The sequence below is a fragment of the Orbicella faveolata genome, unplaced genomic scaffold (assembly GCF_042242905.1).
Source record: "Orbicella faveolata isolate gen_17 unplaced genomic scaffold, um_ofav_v1 contig_36, whole genome shotgun sequence".
NCBI lineage: Eukaryota > Metazoa > Cnidaria > Anthozoa > Scleractinia > Merulinidae > Orbicella > Orbicella faveolata.
Genome location: NW_028301565.1, coordinates 1,510,001 through 1,535,000, shown reverse-complemented (window position 1 = coordinate 1,535,000; position 25,000 = coordinate 1,510,001). Strand labels below are relative to the sequence as shown.

Below are 25,000 nucleotides of genomic sequence, written 5' to 3'. Positions count from 1 at the left end.
TCTGTGTCTGTGCCTGTGTCTGTGTCTGTGCCTGTGTCTGTGTCTGTGCCTGTGTCTGTGTCTGTGTCTGTGTCTGTGCCTGTGCCTGTGTCTGTGTCTGTGTTTGTGCCTGTCTGTCTGTGTCTGTGTCTGTGTCAGTGTCACTGTTAGTATTAGTATTAGTATTAGTATTAGCGTTGGCGTTAGCGTTAGTGTTAGTGTTAGTGTTAGTGTTAGTCTTAGTGTTAGTGTTAGTGTTAGTGTTAGTGTTAGTGTTAGTGTTAGTGTTAGTGTTAGTGTTAGTGTTAGTGTTAGTGTTAGTGTTAGTGTTAGTGTTAGTGTTAGTGTTAGTGTTAGTGTTAGTATTTATTAGTATTATTTTATTTTTGTATATTGTTTAACAAAGGGCAGCTCCATAAAAAAAAAAAGTTTTAAGAGTTAAAAGTTGAGTCTTCGGATAGTCACGCAACGTTTTCCGTAGTTTTGAGCTGCACGCTTAACCAGTAACGCAAGCTGTTCTAACATGTCTATCATTCTTGGTCCAAAGCTTAAGTGCGGTGTCCTCGGCATCTACGGAGACATCTCCTGGAAAAATAGCCAGAAAAATCAGCACCAACTTGAATCTCTTTTTTTTCTCAGCAAGAAATTTGCTTCCGCAAAAAAGACAATTTAGCAAAGTGTTGGATTGGTAACAGTTTCACGCAGTTTAAATTAACTTGTCCTTCAGATCGGAGGGAATACACATCTTTGAGTCGCCTTAAAGTTGTTTTCCCCAATGATGTTAAGCCTTATAACTCTCTCCCCGCCCAAAGACTACACCACGGGTATTAATGCCTCAACTCACCACTCCACCAGTGACGGTGTGACTTACCTGGAAAACTTTGCCACTGCACAAATGATACTACCAGCAAGCAAATGGTTTATCGGTGGATCTGTTTTGCTAGCTAACGCCAGGGTTTTCATGCACAGTCATAGACAAGATTATAAGAATAAGAATTGTATGCAGCTGGAAGGAACATGACCGACTGAATAACGAAATAACAAACTCCATGTCTTGGGGAGAGTTGACCCAGGAAATATTTTGTTATATGGACATTTGAAACTCAGGGAGCAGAACAAAAACGTGACGTAAGTCAGTATTGAAAGAATGTTTCCAACACATCCCTTCCCAAGCCACTAGGCTTCCTGTACATAGCAAAGAGAGGACGGAGAGGAGGGTAACTTTCCCTCCTCTTTTAAGTGTTTCCTTCATTTTTCCGTTCATATCCTCCCCCCCCCCCCCCACCCCCCCACTTCCCTCTCCAACTACGCCTACAAATCAGCGGACTACAGCATTACGACCCGCCCCGACAACTAAGCGTAAGCATAACGTACCTTTTAGCTCTTTAGGAGAGTCAAGTGATAACTATTACCAACCGCCATTTGTTGTCTCTTCTTATCTGCTTCTTCTCTCTTGTCAAAAAGCGCTGACTTGATAAGAAATAAAGAACTCATATAAATATCGAGCTTTAAAGTACAACGCAAGCATGATTACAACTTATTCCTATTTTGTGCTTACAAACGGTGATCTATAGCTGAGTATCGCTCCAATCGTCAACAAGGGATCCAGGCATCCAAATATGGCGCCTAACAGCATAAGTTTGCGGATCCTAAAAGTAATAATAATAATTCTCTTTATTTCTATAGCGCCATTTCTACTAATAAACTAGTAGCGCATAACAAAGCTACTTAAACAAAAATATTACTTTCCTGATACAATAATTTAGTAATATATATAAAACCGCATAGAAGGCGACAAAGCTGTAGTTCTAATATGATCAGGTGAAAAAGCGCGCTTTCCACAGGTTTCAAGATTGTACTTTAGAACAAGCTCTTCAAAGCTTCAATTATCGCGTGGTTAGGCTCGTTATCCATTCATTTGTGCGGCCGTGGTTCTTCGCATGATAATGAAACAGTGATCCTGAATCAATCCTATTAAGTAGTTAGTGGACGCTGACAAAAGACGGTCTCCTCAGAAAAGGTGACGTAACAGCTAAAAATTCCACAAAAAGTTCGAAAGGATTTCTTTTATTCAACGAGTTGAAGATTTCCCTAGAAAGTACAATTTGTTCACGTTGCAAAAACTCGTTCACGTGCTTAGCGGCAACTTTGAACCTTCTACGTCACAATATCAATACGTACAAGAGGAAGCTAAACATGTTAGATAGTGTTGGGGATAATCTACCTCACATCAATAAGCAGCGCTGCTAAGTGATAACCCAGCGAGGTCAGATTCTGAAACAGGGCATTTATATTACATCAACATCATTCTGAACTTTGTCAGATGAAACAAACAGAGGCAGACAATCTTATCGTGGACAATAACGACGAGTCTCTTGCAAATTTAACAACTGAATTTTCTTTTAAACAAAAACCCCAGCTTGTTAAGAAACTTAGTCGCTGCCTCGTTCTTTTTTCCCAGTTTGTAATTCGTAACGTTGTTGATGAGCACTTCTTCGTTTTTGAGCCTTAGTAAGATTTAATTTCGAGAGCTTCCAAAAACATAAAATACTATTCAGAGGTTTTCTACAACTCAGAGAGTGACGGATATTTGTATTGAAATTAAGAAAAGAATATTAAAGCGTTCGAACGTTGTAGAAGCTGACACCAGTTCCCCAGCGGCCCATATTACCTCATTAGCGTCAAAAGCTGCGATGTTATGCAGACGTTTGATTGCGTCGTTGATGGATTCTTCGGTGGCGGTTGAAGCAGTTTGCCAAGAACTTCCTGCAGCAACACCAAGGCACAACGAGCTAAGCTATGTCATTAAGAGTTTACGAACTATGAGGGTAGAGTCATCAGATCACGTCGTCGTGAGCCAGTAATTGGCTCTTGTATAGTTTGGGTAACAGTGCTAAGATCTATTAACTGACGCCTTCAAGACGATTGAAATCGAGATCCCTAACTGACGCCGCGTACCAGGAAGAGGGAAAATGGAGTAATTGGGAAATATAACTGCATTACTACTAAAAACCTTTATAACTCGACCAAAGAACAATCCCAGTACTTTGATACGCAGTCACAACTTCTCCAGAGGTACTAGTTAGATTTCTAAAAGAAAACAATTATAACAATAACAAACCACGGTTTGTCTTTCATGTTATTCACTAATTGTTAATAGTTCGCCAACAAGTTAGACGAACATTCTTGATAAACCAAAAACTTTTATTTTGCTCGCAAAATTTAATAGAAAGTGCGATACCTACATATTTACCTGCGCGTAACAGACTTACAACCTGATGACATTAGTGTGGGATAACACAGGTATCCCAAACAAAAGTTACTCTAGCTTGCAAACAACAACAACAACAGCAATAATCTTTACTTTCTTTTATTTTAAAATTTACATGTTATTTGGCCTGCGGATAGCAGGTGCTAATCTAGGCGGGCTATTCATGAACATAACTGGCTGTTATCATGAACAATCGTCTGATTGCTACGCAAATTTTTCAACAGAAAATGCTTAAAGAGATGATAACTGAGGAGACATGGCAAGATCAACGGAACGACAAAGAGAAGAAACTGTTTCAGATGAGGAAATGGCAAAAAGGTACACAGTTCAAATGCAGGGACCTGGAATATTACACTGGCTCATCCAGCTAAAGCTTGATTCCGGGTTTTATGGGAGTCGAACCCATGACCTCTGCAATACATGTAACGGTGCAGTGCTCTACCAACCGAGCTAACAAACCAACTGGGAGGTGGTCATTTTTTTTATTCGTATTAAATGTTGTTGTAGCCAAGAAATTCTCAACACAAAGAAAGTGATCCTCAGTGGGTGATAGTTTTGAGGCAGACAGACATCGATACACCAACCAGCAAAGAAAACGAAAAGGGAGTTTATGAAACCAAGGGATTGACACATATGGATAACTTAAGTGGTGGTAATTCAAATTAGAAAGATTTTAAAGATATTATATTTTTTTTATTATTTTGGAGGATATTTTCCAAGTTATTTATTTGATAAGTTATGAATCAGTGCAAACAAGATTAAACAACCATTTTTATCCCTGGAAATTCACTCAGATATGAATTCCGAACATCAGAAGCCACTGCTATCTTTATGGATTGAGGTGCATTCTTCTGTGTATAACCTTTACAGTCAATCTGCCCTGTTATGGCTCAATTTATTTTTTTCATATTTTGTGTTGTTATATAATTTGTTATCTATTAGTTTTTAGACCAAAGCTGCCACTATTTTTTAATGCCTGTAGTTCCAAGAAAATATCTCATCTCCTTGAATTGGTTAGGAGAATCGAAAACAAAGGCTTAACTTAAAAAGTTAAGTTATGTACATATCTTCCTGTGTTTCTGTGAAGTAAGAGAAACGTAACTGTTTGCATCAAGGCATAGAAACTTGATATTTTAACCAAAAAACAGTATTCTATTGTGCCTGTGCCAAAACATTTCATAAACAGTCATTTCTTTTTCTGCTAACACAGGAAATCGTAAACTTATTTTTACTTTTCTAACTTCTTTATATTTTGACCTTTAAACCAAACACGCCAAGGTTGTTTTTTAGCCGCAAAAGGTTTTTATTTCTTCACTGAAGGAATAGCAAATACCCTTGTTGTAGCAGTTTCAGCACTGTTTGCTGGATATTTTCATGCCCAAAAACTAATTACAAATAACCATGAGGAAGTGAAATTAGACAAGAAACGATTTCAACAAATCTTGCCATTGTGAATAAACTGACGTTCAGTAATAGTCGAGGTGTACCCGCACAGTCTACCTGGTTAATCCTTCAGCTCATCCTTGTATCTTTGAACACAAACGTGAACGAGGAGGAATTGAGGAGAGGAAGAAATAAGTCTGCGTTTCTCGTAGCTCGCGACTTCACCGATCACCAGATCCAATGCGCACTACAAAACTTCGGTGAAGAGAGAGACTGCTAACAGTCTACAAACCGAGGAGGATCGTGGCTTTATGTAGTGTTCGTGATGGAGCTGAGCCCTGCAAGATCTGCTCTCTCCACTTTGCCCAACCAGGAAGAGATTGTTAATTCCACTTCACTGTGCTTCTGCTCTCCTTTCAGTTTACTTCTACAGCATAGTCGTATTGTTCCTAACATTTGCTTATTTGAACAACTCATCTTTTTCTTAAGTTTATCAGGAAAATACCAACTTCCAATTACCAGGTAATTTTTACACTGTTTTTAACTTTTAATTTGTATCTTTCCTTACAAAGGTTGATCTTTCGTCTAATCAGTACAAAAATAAAAAAAAAAAATTACAAAAAGTCTTTCTTGTCTAAACTTGTATAAAGTTAACTGTAGTGTTATTGCACTTAGTTTACACGAGTAATTTACTTTCTAACATTTCTACCTTTTAATTATCATTCTTTACACGGGTTAATATTTCGTCTAGTAATACAAAACAAAACAAAAAATGAAAACAAAAATTCTTTCTTGTCTAAAAGTGTACAATCGATGTACAAAGTTAACTCTGGTGTTTTTGCACGTACAATATCAATTTACTTTCTAACCTAACTTTTTTTGGTTTGCCTAGACAGCGGTTTCAAGAATTCTGCAATTAAAACCGTATCGAAACGTCTTAAAAAGCTCAAACTTAATTACCTTAGGGACCAGTTTATTTATTTTACTGTAAACATCACGTATTTAAGCTGTAACCTAGCGCTAGATCAACTCATGTCAAACGTATATCTTGTGCTTATGAGTACCTCAGGCTCTCTGAAATCAAAACAGGCCCGGTTTACGCTATAAATCAAAGTTTTAGAATAAACTTCGAGCTGTTCAGCGGTTAATTATTTTCGTACATGTCTGTGTACACAAATATAAATCGCCTGTTTTCCTTGACGATTTAAAATGTTTACTATTGATTTACGACCAAAAAGTTAAATGCTTCTGTCTGGCTCACTGGTAGATAGCACAATTTTTTGCGCTACTGGATGGACACATTTCCTACTAGTAAAAAGGCCGAAGTACTGCTAACAGAGGCTACCCCAGAATAGTTGGTGCAAGCTTTTCAGAATTATGTCTAATTCTACCCCGAAAGGACGAGCAAGAGTTTCGGAATCCAGATTCCACGAATCGTATACAAAATAACTGCTACCAAGTTGACCATGTTGGCACATACAGGCTGCCTTGCTTATATATACACTTCACACTTGTGAAATCAAATGTTCAATTGAGTTAACAAGCTTAATAAATCTTTCAGTTCCGATTCGGGGGCTGTCTTTTCGCAGCTACTCAGAGCATGATACGTGGCACAAAACGACATGCTACTGACCATGACTAACCCCCCCCCCCCCAAAAAAAAAAAAAAGAAAAAGAAGATTTACAGATGTACTGTTTTAGTAAATCAACATAGTTCTACTAATCTCGAAAAACTCATATAATTAGCTCATGTATTTTCTTCTTACAAACTTGTTGACGTGCGAAGGTGCATGATCTCAGAAAAGTTTTCTGACTTTGTTACAGTGGAACGTCGATTTAACGAACCTCTATTTAACGAAGTCCTCGATATAACGAACGATATTCTAGGTCCCGGCCAAAGTTACAGTAAAATGTATGGAATAGAACCTCAATATAACGAACCTCGATATAACGAATTCTTCGATAAAACGAACATAATCCGGAAGCCCAAACTTAAAATCTACCTCGATATAACGAATTACAGTGTCAACACGTGACAAAAGATAAACGCTGAACAGATCAACAGTCAACAAATGCTTGTAATCCTTATGGCACTATAGTATTTCGACATCAATTAACTTCTGCTTGGGTAGTGCAATGAATTGCGTGACAGAAGTCACCTGTGTTACAAATCAATTATTAACTATGACCTCGATATAACGAACACTTTGGTCGTTTCCCCCCAAATTCGTTATATCGAGGTTTTTGATATAACGAACCCTCGATTTAACGAACAAATTTGGCCGGTCCCCAGCGACTTCGTTAAATCGAGGTTCCACTGTAGCAGTACTCTGGCCGTTCACTGAATGTCTCTCTTAAATGTAAGTGGTGAAAGCTGGAATGTAAAGAAGTTTTAGTATCATTAATTCAGATGATTTGCTCACAAATTAACAGTAACAAAAGCTAGTCGTTCGTATAAAGACAGCATAGGGTGCCAAAAACCCGCTCAGCTGTGCTGCAGTGGTAAGGCCAACACTAAGAACTTTCTCTTTGGTGGCAAGATGAAGCTTGGCAAATTCAGTGGATCCTATTTCTGGAAGTCCAAGCTGGGTCCTGTACAAGCTGAGTTCATTCAGAATTACAGCACCATCAACGGCAAACGACAATCCTGGTACCGGAATGGCTGCAGCGGCACCAGAAGCTGAAGCGACCTTCCATATGCGCCCTCTTAGAACATCAACTTTCCTTTGAAAAATTTCATTCGACGATCTTGTTATGACTTTGCCGAGAGACAAGGTCATACTCTCTCGCTGGTATCTCGTCAATGCATCTAGAATGGCCTGGGTTAGTCGAGCAAACTCCCAGTTTTCGGGCTCGTGGTTGCTGATCAAAAATATATCTTGCTCATCGGTCAGCAGCTCACCCAGACTTTCCAAACAGTTGCGTCGGATTTTCGTTAACATTGCTTCTTCGTCGAATGATCGCTTCCGGCTCTCGGCTCGAACACTTTCATCAATTTTTGTGCGAATGAAGAAAAATTTCTTGTCAATCGATCGTACTTTCTTGGCCAGTTCCAAGTCGTTCTTGGTAAATCGGATGGCTGTGAAGATTAGGTACGTATGGTACTTCTCCAGCTGCACTTTCTCGCAGTACGTCTCCAGGTCTGGGTAATCTGGAGTCCCAATCCCTGGCAAATCCCAGAACTTTATGTTGGTATTGGTCGGGTGATCAAAGGGGGTCGGCTCCCTGGTGCAATCGGTGACATCAACTGGAGCTGCCCCTTCATCGTCTTCATAGAGTCTGAAGAACAAAAATACGTGAACTTACTTACATTATAATTAACAATTATTGGATGACGTTTAGAAAAGAAGAAAAGAAGAAAAGAAGAACAATTTTATTATGAAAACCGATTACAATAAAAGGTCGGCTGGCCCGCAGGTAGCTAGGGCTAATCTAGGCGGGCCAGACTTACAATCGCATGATTGCCAGAATTATTATGGCCGAGATTTGAGGTTTTGTGTTATCTGCCAAAACCTAACGCTGCGGAGGATAACACAGACCGAATTCAATAATAATATTGCTTTATTATGTATACGCTCGAGCCTTTTTTAAAAACCAAGAGGGTGTACAAGAAGCTAAACATTCTACATCGACATCAACTTGTAAACAATTTTATTCGTAAACTTGCAACCTAAAAGTTTCCACAAAACTTTTACAAAAGGCCACTCTAAAAGCATATTTTAGAACTTGAACTTATACTTATGACTGATCTGACAACTGTTTGGGTGAAACGTTTGGTGAGAGAATTCTTGCAAAGCTTGGGCATAGCAAACGTGTTTCTTACGCGTGCATAACTGTTGTCTGCAGAGAGATGTCACTTCTGCGCGTATAAAACTATTGTCTGTAGATATGACGTCACGAAAACAGTACTGAGCTGCGTGTCTGTAGCCAATAAAAATTGAGATAGTTACACCAATGCATGACAAGTGATGGCACTAGGACTGAGTGGAGTCCAGTTCGGTCTGTAATCACAAAAGTGATATGAGTATGATGGACTACACGAAGTCTTATTACTAATTAATCATAAAAATTACAATTTCCGAGAAAAGAAGAAGAGCCAAGTTATAAAAGGAAAATAAATTTTGCTTAAAAGACTCACAAAGGAAGCGTAAATTGTTTTATGTCGCTCTAAAATTGTGTTTGGTTGATTTAAAATACTGCTTTGAGGGTGATTCGCTTATTTAATTGTCCGATAACAACTTGGCAAGTGAATTAGTGGAAAATAGGAGTTTTTAAAACCAATCACAATCGGGGGAAGTGAATTATTTACGATTATTACAGTTATTTGAACTTAAAATATTGTAACAATTTTAGCGGATAAAAATCTATGTAAAGCGCCTTTTTATGGGACTTTTCCGGAAAGGGAATACTCGACATATAATAGACATTCACCCCTGATAGCAGAATGATAGAACACGGTTTTCTGCGTTCTGTACATGCGTTCCTTTGGGAAAGTTTTGGCGGGAAAATCATGCGCAGCCCGTCAAGCCCTTGATGTTGCACCGAACGTCACATGGAAACTCAAGTTCAGACACTCGATCCAGACTATTTTGAGCGCTGGTCTCAGGTCAAAAGTATTCTTTTTATAAATACGTGTAATTTGAGCCAAAACTTAGATTTCCACAACTAAGACTATCCTCTTCCTCTATCGAATATAACGGTATTTTTCACTACAACTGAGAATTTGCGAAAAGTTTTTCTGTTCCATTGAGTATTTCATTTCGGTCAGACGTCTGAGCGAAATGAAATATCCAGTGGAACAGGAAATTTCCGGAATTTCCAAATTTCTGGAGGAAAAGGACAAGCTCGGTAGGCTGCCCCGAAATTTACGAAAAGTACTCGGCAATTTCTATGAATGTTCCATTTGATTTTGTACCGAAGTTCCGGAGGTTTTGTCGCAATGGATCGCGCCCCTCATTCCGCGTATTCTACTATTCCTAAAACGGAACACGAACAGCCAAATCAGCCACAAAAGAACGAGCCAATAGTTTGGAATCTCGCAAAATCACCACGGAATAAGAATCTCATATTTTCTCTATAAAAAGACCTAGAACGGTTCAGGTAAATCCGAAAGTTCGGAAGCGAGCCCGAGGTACCCCTAGGCTTGGATTTTTAGAACAGAGAAATCGAGAAATGTTTTCTCCCCCTTTTAGCAAAAAAAAAAAAGAAAGACTGTGAGAATTGTGAATGTCTTATGAAACAACATACGAGACTTTGGTCCAGGGATCCACAGGGCGGGACACTCCCGTGTTTTACCCGCAGTATTATGTGCTACATCTGAGAGAAATAACTGTGTCTACCAGTACATGCTAGTAGTCAGGGCTGTCATTAAAGGCCTGGGCTCGGGAATTTGCCCCGGAAATTCTGCATTAGATCCCCGGCTGCTTTGATAGGAAAACAGCATATCAACCATATCACAATAGCTAGATTTCCCGGCTTCTTTTTGCACATCCCCGCCAACTTAAAAAAACTAGAGACAGCCCTGTTAGTAGTGTAAAGCAAAGACACGATACAATGCAAGACAATACATATTTGGCTGGCTTGGTGATGACCATCAACTGGGGTCCAAAGGTCCTTCTCAGTCACGGGACGATGACAAATGACTGGAATCTGTTGGAATTTCGCACCTTGCTATTCAGTCAAAACTCTAGTGAACATTTAAAAATAGAAAAAGGTAGATTGAAGTTTTTAATTCCGTTTTCAACCAGAAATGCCAGCACTATTTGATGTATTTCCCAGGAAAGATTGTCAGAAAATAAAGAGGATTATTAAGAAGATCGTTTCCAAAGCGTGTCAGAGATTGACACCACTTTGGGTCTTGTTCCTGCGTAGAGTGTCACACGTGGCTCGCAGGCTACATAAAACAGACGGTTTGAAGTTTTCTCGGAAAGCAAGAGTTGTAATATTGGGAAACTATAAAATTTCTGCCTTTTCAAGAAATACTCTAATGCTGAACGAAGGTCGTTGTCGATTTCCAGGCTGTGATATCGAACCAAACTCTCCTAAATTATAAAGCGTTGTGGATATTAAATATTGGACAGAAAAATTTTTCATATCTCGCACAACACCTAGTTTTCTTCGAATTTCACAAAACCCCCAAACGGCATCTGCCGTGGAGCACGGGCTGCGTAGATGTTTAGCGGTAATTCTTTTTCGAGACCGCTTTAATTTCTAACTTCTGCTTTTCTTTCTCCATAGACCTCAATTATTATTGAACCCGCTAGTCGTTTCAAGAATGAAATAATGATTATTTGAAAATTGAACTCCCTAGTCATTTAAAAAAAACAATATCAAATTGATATTTTTGAACATTGAACCCATTAGCCATATTCTTGGCACGACTAGCGGGTTCTTTTTTCCAATAATCAATTTATTATTGCATTCTTGAAACAACTCGCGGATTCAATATTCAAATAATCAATTCATCATTGTAATCTTGAGGGGCACGCTTTACTTGTTTTGACTGTAAATAGGGAAATAAACGTATAATGTACAAAAGCCTACCCAGAGTGGATTTATTTTCTTAACAGGCTGAACACATGAACACTTGCTGCCAAGATGTCGCGACACCGTCTCTTTGTTTCCTCGGTATGCCTGATGAGGCGTTAAACTGTCGACAAAACCTTAACGACGGAGTCGTAGCCGGAGTCGTAATCAGAAGCGTAAAGCGATACGATCTAGTGAAAATCAAACCGTCGGAGTCAGAAGCAGGACACCGATTCCGCTTATGACTCCGTCGCTTACGATCAAGTGAAAACTGCATTGTCGGAGTCGCAAACAGAAGCGGAAGAATAAACCGATCACAATTTTCTATTCCGGGCCTTGTGATTGGTTGGTTCTTCCGCTTCTGCTTCCAACTCCGACAATTTAGTTTTTCAGAGGATCATAAGCGACGGAGTCGTAAACGGAATCGGAAGAAATGGAAACGTTCTGATTCTTCCGACTCCGATTCCGTCGAGCTTATGACTCCACTTACGACTCCGATTTTCGATTTTTACTAGGTTGTAAGCTCTCTTACGACTTCGACTATAATTCCGACCACGACTCCGTCGCTAGTGAAAACCAGCCTTAAGACACGACGAGGACGGGAATGCCAGAACGAGAACAGTTGAAGCGGGAAACTTTCGCAGGTCCCGTCGGGTCGCCAAAGACAAAATGCTTACGATGTGCATTTTTGTACAGGACGGCGACGTCAATACCTTGAACATCGTAAAAGCTATTCACAAAAGCAATGACACCCTTGAGACTAAAGAGATGATAGAAATCTTACCTCATCAAGCTTAAACAATGGCGAACAGTCAATTTCGAATTTGTTCTTCTTCATAAGGGATCAAAGCAAACATCTCTGTCAGTGTTTAATAAAGAAACCAGAATTTCCGTATGAAAATATTAAACGAACAATCTGATCGACCTGCTTCAGATGGCTTTTTATCACCTGAGCGTTTGAGAATCCTGTCGCCGGAGAATCCTGACTTTGAGTGAACAAACACTACAAAAATAAAACAAACGTTATATCAAGTTCCGTGGAGTCTTAAAAAAACAACTAAACTTCAGTTTCAAAATGTTCACTTTATTTGCTCGATAGATACTTTCATGGCTCTCATTCTTACAGCATTTTATCGACTGTACTTACACTGATGCATTCTCAGTGCATACGGTTTGTATTTCGTTTTGAGCTTGCACACTCGTGAAAGCGACTGAACAGTGACTGAAACACAAACGAACAGACAAGGAATATTTTTATTCACGTTTTTTCGTATTTCAGCGTAGTATTTCTACACTACGATCACGAACAATGTGAACCTAATAAACATTCTTATCCATATAACCGCAAACAAGGTCGATTGGAACATTTGTCAGGGAAAAACAAGAAATACTCACGTTTTCTATACGGTGGCAAGTCGGGCGAAATGGCGTCCTCGACGAGGCGAGGACGGCAGAGAAATGAGTCGAGAGTTCTTGTGCGCATGTCCGGTTGAGTAAATTTACTTCCTTGCGTGACGGCGCCAGTTTCCGTAGACTCACAAGGTTAATTGGAACTAAAATATTTACATTAGCCTTCAAATTTCGTTCTCAATATTCGCACATTAACTGCTAATGTTTAAACGTAAAAGCTCATTTGTAAAAATATATTTTTTTACGTACATTATTCTCAGCTGGTAGCACAAATAAAAATAAAAAGCAAACATCGCTTTCGCCTACTCGTTTATCGTAAACACACCCCGTACGACCGTGCGATCGCAGAAGACATTATTTACATTGCCGTTTCTTGGTTCAGGGTCACTCTTATGGATCTTGCCTTTAGAGTACTTTTCCGTCGATCCCAAACAATATTCGACCGGATAAAAATTATCAAATGCAATGAAAATGCAGCCAACGAAATATAGCTGTTCCTACGGTTAACATCCCGAAGCCAAGGTGATTCAAAGTTGTGTTCGTGAACATATAAAATAAACAACGACAAATTCCCTCAGATTTCGATAGATACTACCGTAAATTCACCAAAATCCAACGCTGAGAGCACAAAATAGCGACGCCTTGCTCACATAGCCTGCTCACATGTTCATCACATGTGTTATCACGTCTTAATGCGTGAAATCGAGGCCAATCAGCTTAGAAGCAAGGCCACAGCCCCTGAAAAGTCTTCGGGAGGGAGCTAAGTTGCCCGTACCCAAAATTAGGATGGCATTCTCGTCGGACTCGAACGCAACAATACAGTATTGAATTGAGTTTTGGTAATTTTGGCTGGGTGGTGTGACCATCAACTGAGGTCCAAATGTCCTTCCAATCCACGCCACAGTGATCAAGGTCTTTTGGAATTTTGCTATTCGGTCAAAACTCCAATAAAAAATTCAAAATTAAAAGGAACGAAAGCTGAACATCAAGCCGTTTCCAATCGGAAATGACAGCACCATTAGCAAGATCGTCAATTTGCAATGATTGTCACAGTCTAAAGGATAATAGGCCATTTGCATGATGGCATCATTTGACTACAACTACCAGAGTCCTACACTTTTTCTGTTTCTTATGCTAATCAGGGGAATTGTTATTTAAACCCCACTGGGAATTCAAAATTTAAATAATAAAGAAAAAACGAAAGGAATTCTGGTAGTTGTAGTCAAATGACGACAACGTGCAAATCAGCTATTAGCAGCAGTTTCGGTTTTATTTTCGCTCGCAAGAAAAACAATCAAACATAAAATGAGGCAAACCTGCCGTGCTGAATCGTGGGGAAAAAATAAAAAGTTAAAATGTAATGTGGCCTAATTGTTATATGGCCTGGCAAAAAAGCTGGCCAGTGAGACGACTCCACATCCCAGCCAAAAGTTGCTGCCTCTACATGTAAATTATTATTTTGTTCGTATTCAAAATGACCTCACTAACCTCGTTCGGGGATTAAATTTGTTAGAATATTGATCTCAACTACAAGATCAGTGAGGCTATTTTGAATACGAAAAAAACAACAATTTAAAGGCTGCTATTTTTGCGTTCAGACTCTATGTAGACTTGAGCGAGTCTGCAAACCGAGTCTTTAAACCTTATGCTTATTTTTATTACATACACAATAGTAAATTTTTAACCGCGCGGCCATGGGCCGAGCGCGGTTCATGGTTTACCCGTGGTTTTTTTAACCGCGCGGCCATGGGCCGAGCGCGGTTCATGGTTTACCCGTGGTTTTTTTTTAACCGCGCGGCCATACGCCGAGCGCGGTTCATGGTTTACCCGTGGTTTTTTTTAACCGCGCGGCCATGGGCCGAGCGCGGTTCATGTTCTACCCATGGTTTATTAACCGCGCGCCCATGGGCCGAGCGCGGTTCATGGTTTACCCGTGGTTTTTTAACCGCGCGGCCATTGGCCGAGCGCGGTTCATGGTTTACCCGTGCTTTTTTTTTAACCGCGCGGCCATTGGCCGAGCGCAGTTCATGGTTTACCCGTGGCTTTTTTTTAACCACGCGGCCATGGGCCGAGCGCGGTTCATGTTCTACCCGTGGTTTATTAACCGCGCGGCCATGGGCCGAGCGCGGTTCCTGGTTTACCCGTGGTTTTTTTTTTTCGCAGATTTGTCTGCGATCAGACCCAAGCTTCCACTCGGTCAAATTTTGAGTCACGCAACCTGTGATGTTTACTCGCCAAAAGCTGTTGAAACATTAATAAATCTCATCTTTCGCGGGAAAAAATTAAAACTCCAGCGCTCGTCAAAAATTATATTTTTTCACCAGAAATTTAGCTCGGATCATATTTATATTCGTTTGAATCGTCGATGAAATGACCTTTTCCTGAAATTTTTTCCGTCGGGGTCAACAAAAACCTCCGATTACAAAATCAGGCCACACCCACACGTTGCAAAAAAATCTCTTCAAAACCCTGATTTCGAAGCGATATATCACTTCAGCGTTAATAGCTACCACACATCGGCAGGCGGTAAATCTATTCCTTAACAATCCAGCTTTATCGTGTTAAAATTTCAGCGAAATCGAACAAAACCAGAATGAATTAGAATTTTTTCGTGACCTCACTCCCGAGACTTGACCTAACAAAGGAAGCAACGGTCGCCCATAGCAACCGAAAAACACGAACATAACAAACCCGATGTTTCGGCCAAAAACTCCAGAATTGTCGCCTGAGAGCTTAAACTTGAATGGGAACATCTTCTTCGAACTTTTTTCAACTCATTTAGACGAAAGACTGGCCTCGGCGGGCTACAAGAAAGACCACGAGAAAAATAGAACAAGACAGCAGAACAAGCCGATAATATTTCATCGCAGAGCTTTCGGCACGAAAACGAAAATACAGCTTACTTCTGGATAAATTAAGCCTTAGAAGCCAGCAACCGGTCCCAAATTACTTTCTGTATCCTTACAAATGTCCTGACTTCCATCTCCGAAAGATTTTGCCCCAATTTTGAGCAAATAAACATTTCGTCGACGGTGACCGGCATCACGGTGGCTTGCATACTAAATTAGCTAACTTGACAAAATTCTCCCGTGGGGGGGATATGACGAAAAGAGCTGAAAAATGGCCTGTAATTGGCTAATGATGAGATCATCCCACTGTCCAAATTTGGTGAGAATCGAAAGTAACGCCAATTTTCTGTCACGTTTTCAATCTGTGGTCACTGGAGTGACCAAAATCGATACGTCGGTCGGGATAGAGTTTTATTATTAAATTATATGACTTGTGTGACTACTTTGCTAGCCCTTTACTCGTGGAAAACACCAATTAAATTTAATCATGACTTTTAAGAAAGAAAGCTGTTGTTAATAGTGTTATTATCGTGTCATTTATATCGTTCATGCCCATACATATCCCGAAGAAAGTTCTACAAAGATTAAGACCATAACGTCATCGGAGATTTGTCAATGGCTACCACTGCTGGTGCAATAATACAGTTTGTGTTGATCAAGTGATGTGATGTCTACAGTAAGAAAAGAATCATCAATGACTGCTTTGGAATGTGCACTGCGTTCCGACGGTAGTGCTAAGCAAACAGTTAAATTTTAAAAGCGCGGTTATAAGATCTAACAGATCTTCTTGTTTTTTTCGTCGGAAACCAGACGCAGACCTCGACTCGGCCAACTTTGAATTACGCAATCTGTAATGTTTATTCGCCAAACCTTGTTTCTTCAGGGTCAACAAAAATCTCAGATTACAAAGTCACGCCAGATTCACGCTTTGCAAAAAAATCTCTTCAAAACCCTGACTTCGAAGCGATATATCACTTTAGCGTTAATAGCCACCTCACATCGGCAGTAGTAAAATCTATTCCTTAACAATCCAGCTTCATCATATTAAAATTTCAACGCAATCGAACAAAACCAGAACTAAATATTATTAGATTTTTTTTGTAACCTCGCTTCATTGCTTGAGTCGACAATAGAAGCGACGGTCGCCCATAGCCACCGAAATACAACATAACATGAACCTTCGTTTTGGTCAAAAAAACCCAGGGCTATTGCCTGAGAGCTGAAAATTGAAGAGGAACATGTTTTTCGAACTTTTCTCAGGTTATTTAGACGAAAAAAATGACCTCGGCGGGCTCCAAAAGAGAACGAAACAAAAAACAGAACGAGACAGTGAGAAGAGCCGATAATTTATTCATCGAAAGGCCTTCGTTACTTTCAAGTTAAAAAAAAACCTTACTTCTGGATAATTTCAGCCTTACAAGCCAGCAACTGGTCCCAAATTACTTTCTGTATCCTTACAAATGTCCTGACTTCCATCTCCGAAAGATTTGGCCGCAATTTTTTAGCAAATAAACATTTCGCCGACAGCAATCACCATTACGGTGACTTGTATGCTAATTCGCTAACTTTACAAAACCCTCCCGAGGGGGGGATATGACGAAAAGAGCTGAAAAATGATGGCCGGAAATAGAGTAATTTTCTCAGCTTCCGGTGTGCCAAATTTGCTGGAAATAGGTTCAAAACCGATAGTTTTTTTTTTTTTCGTTTTTTTTTTCTTCGGGTCACTCATGCTACCAAAACAGTAAATTTTAAAAGCGCGGTTGTAAGATCTTAAAGATCTTCTTGTTCGATTTGTAGGCGACCAGACCCAACGTCCACTCGGCCAAATTTTGAGTCACGCAACCTGTGATGTTTACTCGCCAAAAGCTGTTGAAACATTTTGAATTGAGAATTTGATTTAAGATCCCTTCTAAACCATTAAAATAAGATTTCATTTCGGCTACGCGTTAGATACATTAAAAATTGTAACATATCTTAAGTCTGGACAATTCCTATGCGCCAATACCGAGAAAATTAAACTGATATAGAGTAACATCGGGATCGGTTCCGTGAACCATTAATCAGCGACCTTGTTAAGGCCATTTCGCTCGAATTTCACTAAAGAACTGTCAGTTTGTGATCCAAAGCAGTAACTTTTTCACGCGTGTTTGGGAGCCCGACAAAGACGCGCGGGGTAAATACCTGGCTGAAATTCGTGAACGTTCCGTGAGTGTATTTCAAAACCAGTCTTCTAACACAGCAAAGTTTGATATGATGTCCACCGCCTCAAAAATATTATAATAGTAATAATAATCGTTGTCCGCCATATCGCGAACCTAGAAGGAGTCCATTCTCGGGCCGTGGGATGGCCTTTGATAAATTAGTATTTCTTTCTTTACTCGACTGTTTCACTTTACGCACCTTTCGGCGGACTATTCAGGTAACAGAGATGAGCGATAACGTTGTACTGTTCGTTATGTGAAATGTTTATACTCCTCAGCAATCGACGTGACGATAAGCTTGGAACATCACTTGCAAGTTATTCTGAACCACCATGATAGAACAAATGTCAACAAAAAAAATAATAGGGCTTCCGATGCTTCAAATTCTTGTGGTAAAACTGATCAGAAATTGCGAAATCGTAAAAATGTGGCACCTTCTGACTGGCCGATTGCGATCGTGTTTCCGCTCGCATCGTATGTCTGGGCATTATTTTTCGATCTGCAGAGAGCTTACTGCTGTTTCAATAGAGAAATCATTCAGGAGCTATCCCGCCAAAAATGGAAAAGAGGCAAGCCAAGCATTGTTAGCGTTCTGACAAATAAGAAATTTCGAATCAGTGCCCCGTTATTTGTTCTGACTTGCTGGTTTGATTCCAGAAAGGGAGATTCACAGCCACGGGGAGAGCACGAGAGTGGACCCTCGGAACCAAAGCGAAAGAAGTTAGATTCTAGCGTGAGTACTAGATGAATTCATTGCTAAGCTTTCAGAAATAACTTTCTTAGTTAACTGAATTCGAACTTTTCTTTTCTTTGTGTAGAAAATGGAACTATGTAGGCTTTATGGAAAAAACAATCCGTCGCCGAAGAAGATGCTGGTCATACAGGGCCTCAAGCTGGGAAAAACCTTCGCCACGCTCTCGTCCGAGCTAAATGTTGCCGAGGCAACCGCCGAGGTGTACGGCATCGATTGTCTTGCCGCTGGAGCCGATTTAGATCACGAGTCTGTGGCTAAATGCCTCAAAGTAAACAAGGAGTCATTTGATGTCATCAAAAGTGAAATAATGGCAAACGAGGACAAGAAACTTCGCACCGTATAGGACAACCTTGGTCAGCTATTCTCCTATAATCAAATACGTTTTGTGTTAGCATGCCTCATTCGTGATTATGAACTATAGTTGTAATCACCTTTTTGCAACAAAGACAGCAGGCAAATCAGGCAACTGTTGTAGTTTTTATTTCGGTATAAGACGGCGAGCAATCTATGCAACCGTTATAACCTCCAAAATAAATTGTTTGTCAGCCTCTCTAGCCTCTTTTCTTATTTTTCAGTTTGTATTTTTGCATGTTTTTCAGAGTCAGAAAATAAATATTCTTTTTTGTGAGATCTGACAATTTTCTACAACTGTTTTCTTATGTGCTTTTGACTATCAACAATAACACACACTGCTAATTTTATCACACCGAACAAGGTATTACTCCTTGTATAAAATGTTACTTGCAGAAAATATTTCAATTATTACTCGATATTATGCCAATGCCCAGTTTCCCAAAAAAGAAGACATTCAGTTCTTAGTGCAGGTAAGCAAAGTTAAGGAAAAACAAAACAAACACAGGGCTCCACATCTTTTGGAATGGACAAACTACTAAGCTCTCTTCCATCTCGGGATGGAAGATAACCGCATGAATGGCCTCTTTGAAGAAAAGTAACTGATAAAAATTATGCCTAAGTGCTTGCAACATACAAGTACAATATTCTGTTTTCAGTCATTGTGCGGTTCCAGAAAATATCCATACCCATCCTGAGGGTTAGGGTTAGTGGTCTCAAAAACTGAAATGATCGAAAGGGGCAGGTTGGAGGGGGGGGGGGGAAGAGAAAGGACAAAAAAGGTCTACAGGTTTGGTTTTGATATTTTCTAGATAAAAAAAAAACCCTCTTTTTTGAGAGAGACAAATAAATAGGCATGGATGCCACAATTACAGTATCAGACTACTGAAAAAACTTTGTCAACTGTCAGCATATCATTTGACCTATTCCTTAGGTTAGTTGTTGTTCTGACCAGTTATACTAGCACGAGGAAACGATCTAACAAGATCTATTCTACTTTTTAACCCGAGAGGAAAATCAGAATGCTATAAGATCAATTGGGAAAGAACATATCAGAAAGCCACCCAGACATATCTGATCTTATAGTGAATATGACCAAACTACTACATGGATCTTTTGATTGTCAAGAACAACTACAGTCAATAGAGAATGGTCTAAACAAACCATTAGGGCCGATTTAAATGACACATGACCGCCTGTGAGAAACTTGCATGAGATGATTAGAAAACTAGAAAAATCGTACATGACAAGGTTGTGCAATCTAAATCAGCCCTTATGCATATATAACTTCAGTTACAGACCCCAATGTGAGTGAGGTCTGCCAATTTAAATTCATCATTTTATCAATCCATTCAGTAAATTCTACTCCATTGCCAGGTGGAGAACTTGCTATTATTGCTCCACAGTCTCTGTGGGAATGGGAGTCCACAAAATACATATGTCCACAGCTGTCAACAAGTAAAAACATTGTTCTTCCACAAGAAAAGAACAGCAGACAAATTCTTTGCTTCCTACCAGCTAAATCATCAAGCAACTCAGCAAGTAAATGTTTTGCAACAACAGTCCCGCCAAATAGATCTTTTTGCTGTCCAAGACAGAGTACACCACAGTCATCACCAGCCATTTCAACAGCTTCATCCGCATTAAGATTTATTCCTTCATGATCAAACATTTCATCGTGCAAGTCATTTCCTTGAATCATTGCCTCCCTGAGGGCATCCTTCCAAAGAACATCCAGTGCAAGTCCTTGTTGTGGCGGAAGAATACCCTTTGATGCTACTTGTCCAAAGTACAGAGAAATGAAAGCACAAGCATTGCTTCCATTTCTTCCACCAATTGTCGACTGACTAAAATCAGCAGGAAAAAGCCACTCTATTACAGCACCCGATATTTGCGATACACGACCAGTGACAATGGCTTGCGGTGAGACAGGTGCCAGGGCAGCAGCAGTGGAACTGAAAGATACACTGGATGGCACAGTACCAGGTGTTGCAGTGGATGTCATGTTAGCTGTGGGTACTCTGAGTGGCACAGCAGCTGATGGCACACTCGATGGGATAGTAGCTGGTGATGTAGTTGTAAACAAAGAAGTTGCTGGAACACTGGACAGCACAGTAGTTTGAGGTGTAGTTGTAGACACAGAAGCTGTTGTAGCTGTCGATGCAGTTGTACGCACAGAAGCTGTTGGTGCATTGGAAGGCACAGTAGCCGGTGGGGCAGTGAAGGATGGTACTGGAGCAGACGGCGTACCAGAAGGCATGCTACCTGATGGTGCAATGGAAGAGGATACACTAGGAGTGGGCGGTCCACTCACAGGTAAATTCCTATTCTTCCGACGGTACGTTGACCACCAACTCTTGATTTGAGTTGCTGTAAGTACTTCCAAGCCTGCATCTTCCATTGCTCTCATCACATCCCGTGGTTCAGCTCTAATGCGATTTACTGCCTGTCTGTTGTAAAATGCAATCATGATATCCTTCTGAGCTTGGCTGAACACTGTTCTCTTTCCTGAACCATGTTTCAGGGCATATCCACTTTCCAGCCTCTCTGGTAGGTACTGGTCAACCACAGTAACATGCAGTGATGCCACAACTGACCGCTCAGGGGCATGTTGAATAAACTTCAATGCATATCCCTCATTTCTTGAAGCAGGAAATTGTGTAGGGCACTGAGACGGTTCTGGTGCTGGCTCTTCTTCAGATGTTAATGCACCAGTTGCTCCAGCCACTGGAATCTGGCGTCCAGACAGTGTTTCAATTTGTGCCTGTGTCTTATTGACAACATTTCCAACCCCGGCTAATGACCTCAGCTGCAGACCATTTGCAAATTGGCCTTCAGTTGGAAAGGTGAAGTTTCCAAATAACGAAATATCCTTTAGAGTTCCCACTTTTGTTGCTTTTGATCTGTCAATGATCAGCTTCTTGCAAGTTGCATTCTTCATTGTCTGGAAGAAAATAAAAACATGTAAAAATCAGAAACACTACTTTACACAGTTGCCAATCATCAAAAACTCAATAGTTCCCTGACTTTTTCACTGACCTTTGAAATATACAGTATTCACTGAGTTTGAATTAGGTGGATAACCCAATGTTTGCATTTTGACGAGCCCGCTGGATACAACTCGTAAAAATATACAGCGATACTACATGTACACACCAAAACATCTAATAAGATGTATGTATTATTCAGTAAACCACCCCAATAAAAATATATGCACCTAATTCAACTCCAACTATCATGTGCAGCCAAGAATCATATTTACATCTTACAATGATCCTGGAGAGATTTAGCAATCATTCCTCCTTCCAACCATTTACATTTACATACATGCTTGCTAAGTACCCTTTCAATGGGCAATGCAGACTTACTATGAAAGAGTAGACCAATGTAAAACTTGAGAGCTATGTTAATAATGCAGTTCTGACATTCAAACTATCTTTTGAATGTAAACTACTGAGCTGTGTTTTTGTCTTTTTGTTTTGCTGTTGTTTTGTATTTGCACAGTGAGTATTAAGTCTGTCAGTGAAATTTTTCTGTGACTATTCAACAGAAAAATACCAATGTCCAGGGAACATATACCTTGATCAGCTCTGCAACTTGTTCTCCACTTTCTAAATCGTTTTTCAATCGTACCCACCACACAATCTTATAGCTGATATGAGCAAAGTGGGAATCAAGTTGAGACTTTCCCTCGCCAGCTTCAAAAAAGTTGTATTCTTTCAAGGTGATTTTGAACACTCTGTTCACTTCAGACAAGTACAGGAGAACCCCACTGTTATGGTAGTGTGGCCCATTATCTAAAACAGAGGAAGTAAACATAATAATCCTTTATATATATCAGGACAGGAAAATACCCAGGTCTGACTGCCCGGAGCAAGTAAATTTTGCCCTATGGCAAGTGAAAATAGAAGTTTGGTGGTCTCATGGGCAAGTGAAATTAGCCTCAGTAGTCTTATTAGTGATAATTCCACTCAAAAACATTTCCAAAACTCAAGTCTGCAACATGAGCAAAACAATGAGTTGAAAACATGGATTGCTTTAGAATACATACGTTTGTGTCAATGTCCAGAATCTTTCACCTAGTTTAGTACCAGTAAGCTCAGTTTGCTTTAGTCTATCACTGAGTATAAACAGTACCTTATAAATGATATAGTTGATAAATCATGAACATTGCACAACTATTGGGCAGGCAAGTAATAAATGTATTTTAGAGGGGGCAACCGAAAACTGACTCGCCCACGGGACAACTGGATTTTGTTTCTACCGTTTACCTTTGATAGATTTGCAAAAATAATAAAGAATAAAGTATGACACCCTCATCTTGTTGGTGAACTGTTTTTATGTGCTGCATATTAATGAATTTAGGTCCGTGTACATATATCTAAAGTAAGCATACCAGAAAGCAAGTAGACTGTGAATCCTTGGTAAACAGTTTCCAGCCATCTAAAACCAATGTCAAGGGCACTCTGGGTGAACCAGGCATCTTGCTTTGTATCTTCGGACCACAAGTCAATCACTTCTGCCTTTCTATCTCCCTCAGACACCTGAAGTTTACAATTATTTCAAAAACTCAAATCAAAACAAATCAAACAAACATATTAATGAGATGCAGAAGTTTCCAAAGCCAAAATGGGATGCTTGTGCTCTAAGGCACAATGTATATGTAAATAAACTTAGGGTGCACTTCACAACGAAGTCAAAAAATGCAAGAAAAGGGACTATGAAGGAATTTACCTGTGCAATTATAAGGAAACCATGAAGAGATATCCCCCTCTTTCCGTACCACTCTCGTTGGTTTTCACGAGTCCTAAGCCCCAGCTCAACTTTCATCTTGTAATCCATGATCAATACAATCTCACCAGGACAAAGGTTTGCGAGGACATAGCGATAGTAGCACCCCTGGTGTTTTGTGCGAACAATGTGCGCAAGGTATTCCTTATGGTTAGAAACAATCTGATCCCAGGACTTGGAGAAAGAAGCCTTTTTAGGGAGATCAACAACTCCTTCCACAGCTTCCTTTACTTCTTTTCTAATCTTGTGAAATGCGTCAACATTGGATGAATACTGGTTATGTTCCCCCGAACAGTGACCAAGGGCATAATCCAGACACAACTCAGCACATGCAGAATGCCACTCCAGCTAGACCAAAAAAAAGAACATATAGAAATGGCATTAAGGTGGCCGAACACAGTACAGTTTTCCCGCACGCTTTTGCTGTGGCAATTCAGCGCGTGCACAAGGATTGCAAGAAACAAACATGCCATCAATAGAGCGATCATTTTTATTTACTCAACACCCGTAGTATCTGTGCTATTTTTCTCTCTATTTGAACGCAGTGTATTGATGGTTTTAGTCTTTTATTACAAAGATACATTAGAAAAGGTAACGATGCAAAGAACCCAGCAATTCTCAGCTTTTTCTTTGTTACCGAAAGAACCCAGTTATATGTAGCGCATGCGCAGTTGCTCAAAAAATTGAGACCGATTGCTTTTGTAGAAACTTGCCGATTTCTAACGATCCAGTACTTAGAATTTCAAGAAATTTGGCAAAAAAATAGTTCAGAAACTACGTTAATGATGTATCACAAAAAATCTGAATTTTGAAATAGGGAAATTTAATAATTCAGAACATGCAGTGAAAACGATTTACGGCGAATTACGAAAATCGTCTATGTCAAAATTTTATTAGAACAGTGTTGACAGAAGGGATTTGAAGTCAATTTGTAGTGGGCAAGTGATGAAAAAAATCTAACGACTGGATTTTTTTTTAAATAAACAAAAACCATTTTTTAAGCCTTGTTTTTAACCAGCCCCGTTGCCATGGCAACAGCACACACCTTAGCCAAAATGCAAAAATAAACCCCTCTGAGGTTAACCTTGACTCTTGCAAAAAACGGGCGCCAAAGCATAAATAGTTTAAAATTAATGGTGAATTAGGCATAGGCACTTGAAAACTGTGTTTGGCCACCTTAATAACATCCATGAACATTGACATTACTGCAGGCAATATGATAGAATTACATTGTAGTTAGTGAGGTTTCTGTCCATACACAGCTTCAATACTTGTAGACAAAGAAGGTCAAAATATGACTAAAAAGAACTATACTTTCAAATGACATGTCCTGTTACTGTAAGGGTAGCAGTCCCTGTAAGTTTGTAATTCTCCTGGTCCTCTGGTTATAGTAGATACTACTGTATATAGGTCCAGAGGACTTAAGCATATTTTAGGAATGGTTTTAGGAATGGTATACATAACATTCTTGGGAATTCATCGTGTC

At 39.8% G+C, this 25,000-nt stretch overlaps 3 protein-coding genes across 4 annotated transcripts in view; 1 reads left to right on the top strand and 2 right to left on the bottom strand.

Annotated features, from left to right (window-relative positions):
- The window catches only part of LOC149101938 (interferon-inducible GTPase 1-like), a 74,685-nt gene that overhangs the window by 43,684 nt on the left and 6,001 nt on the right, over positions 1-25,000 (bottom strand). The window contains exon 2 of one of the 2 annotated variants that reach the window (XM_089274825.1): positions 5,149-7,912. The exons of the other annotated variant lie outside the window; for it this stretch is intronic. Coding sequence (XP_089130951.1) covers positions 7,060-7,912 — 853 coding nt within the window. The 3' untranslated portion in view covers positions 5,149-7,059. Of the gene's footprint in view, positions 1-5,148; positions 7,913-25,000 lie in introns of those variants that run through there. 2 annotated transcript variants of the gene reach the window in all.
- Positions 17,500-19,010, top strand: LOC149101940 (uncharacterized). Its single transcript, XM_089274858.1, has 2 exons — positions 17,500-18,351; positions 18,437-19,010. Exon 2 carries the CDS (start codon positions 18,440-18,442, stop codon positions 18,713-18,715), a length of 276 nt encoding a protein of 91 aa, XP_089130984.1. The 5' UTR covers positions 17,500-18,351; positions 18,437-18,439; the 3' UTR covers positions 18,716-19,010.
- Positions 18,831-25,000, bottom strand: part of LOC149101939 (uncharacterized) — an 8,286-nt gene continuing 2,116 nt past the window's right edge. The window contains exons 3-6 of the mRNA XM_089274794.1: positions 23,458-23,862; positions 23,120-23,267; positions 22,303-22,520; positions 18,831-21,667 (exon numbers count right to left, since the gene is read on the bottom strand). Coding sequence (XP_089130920.1) covers positions 19,997-21,667; positions 22,303-22,520; positions 23,120-23,267; positions 23,458-23,862 — 2,442 coding nt within the window. The 3' untranslated portion in view covers positions 18,831-19,996. The remainder of the gene's footprint in view (positions 21,668-22,302; positions 22,521-23,119; positions 23,268-23,457; positions 23,863-25,000) is intronic.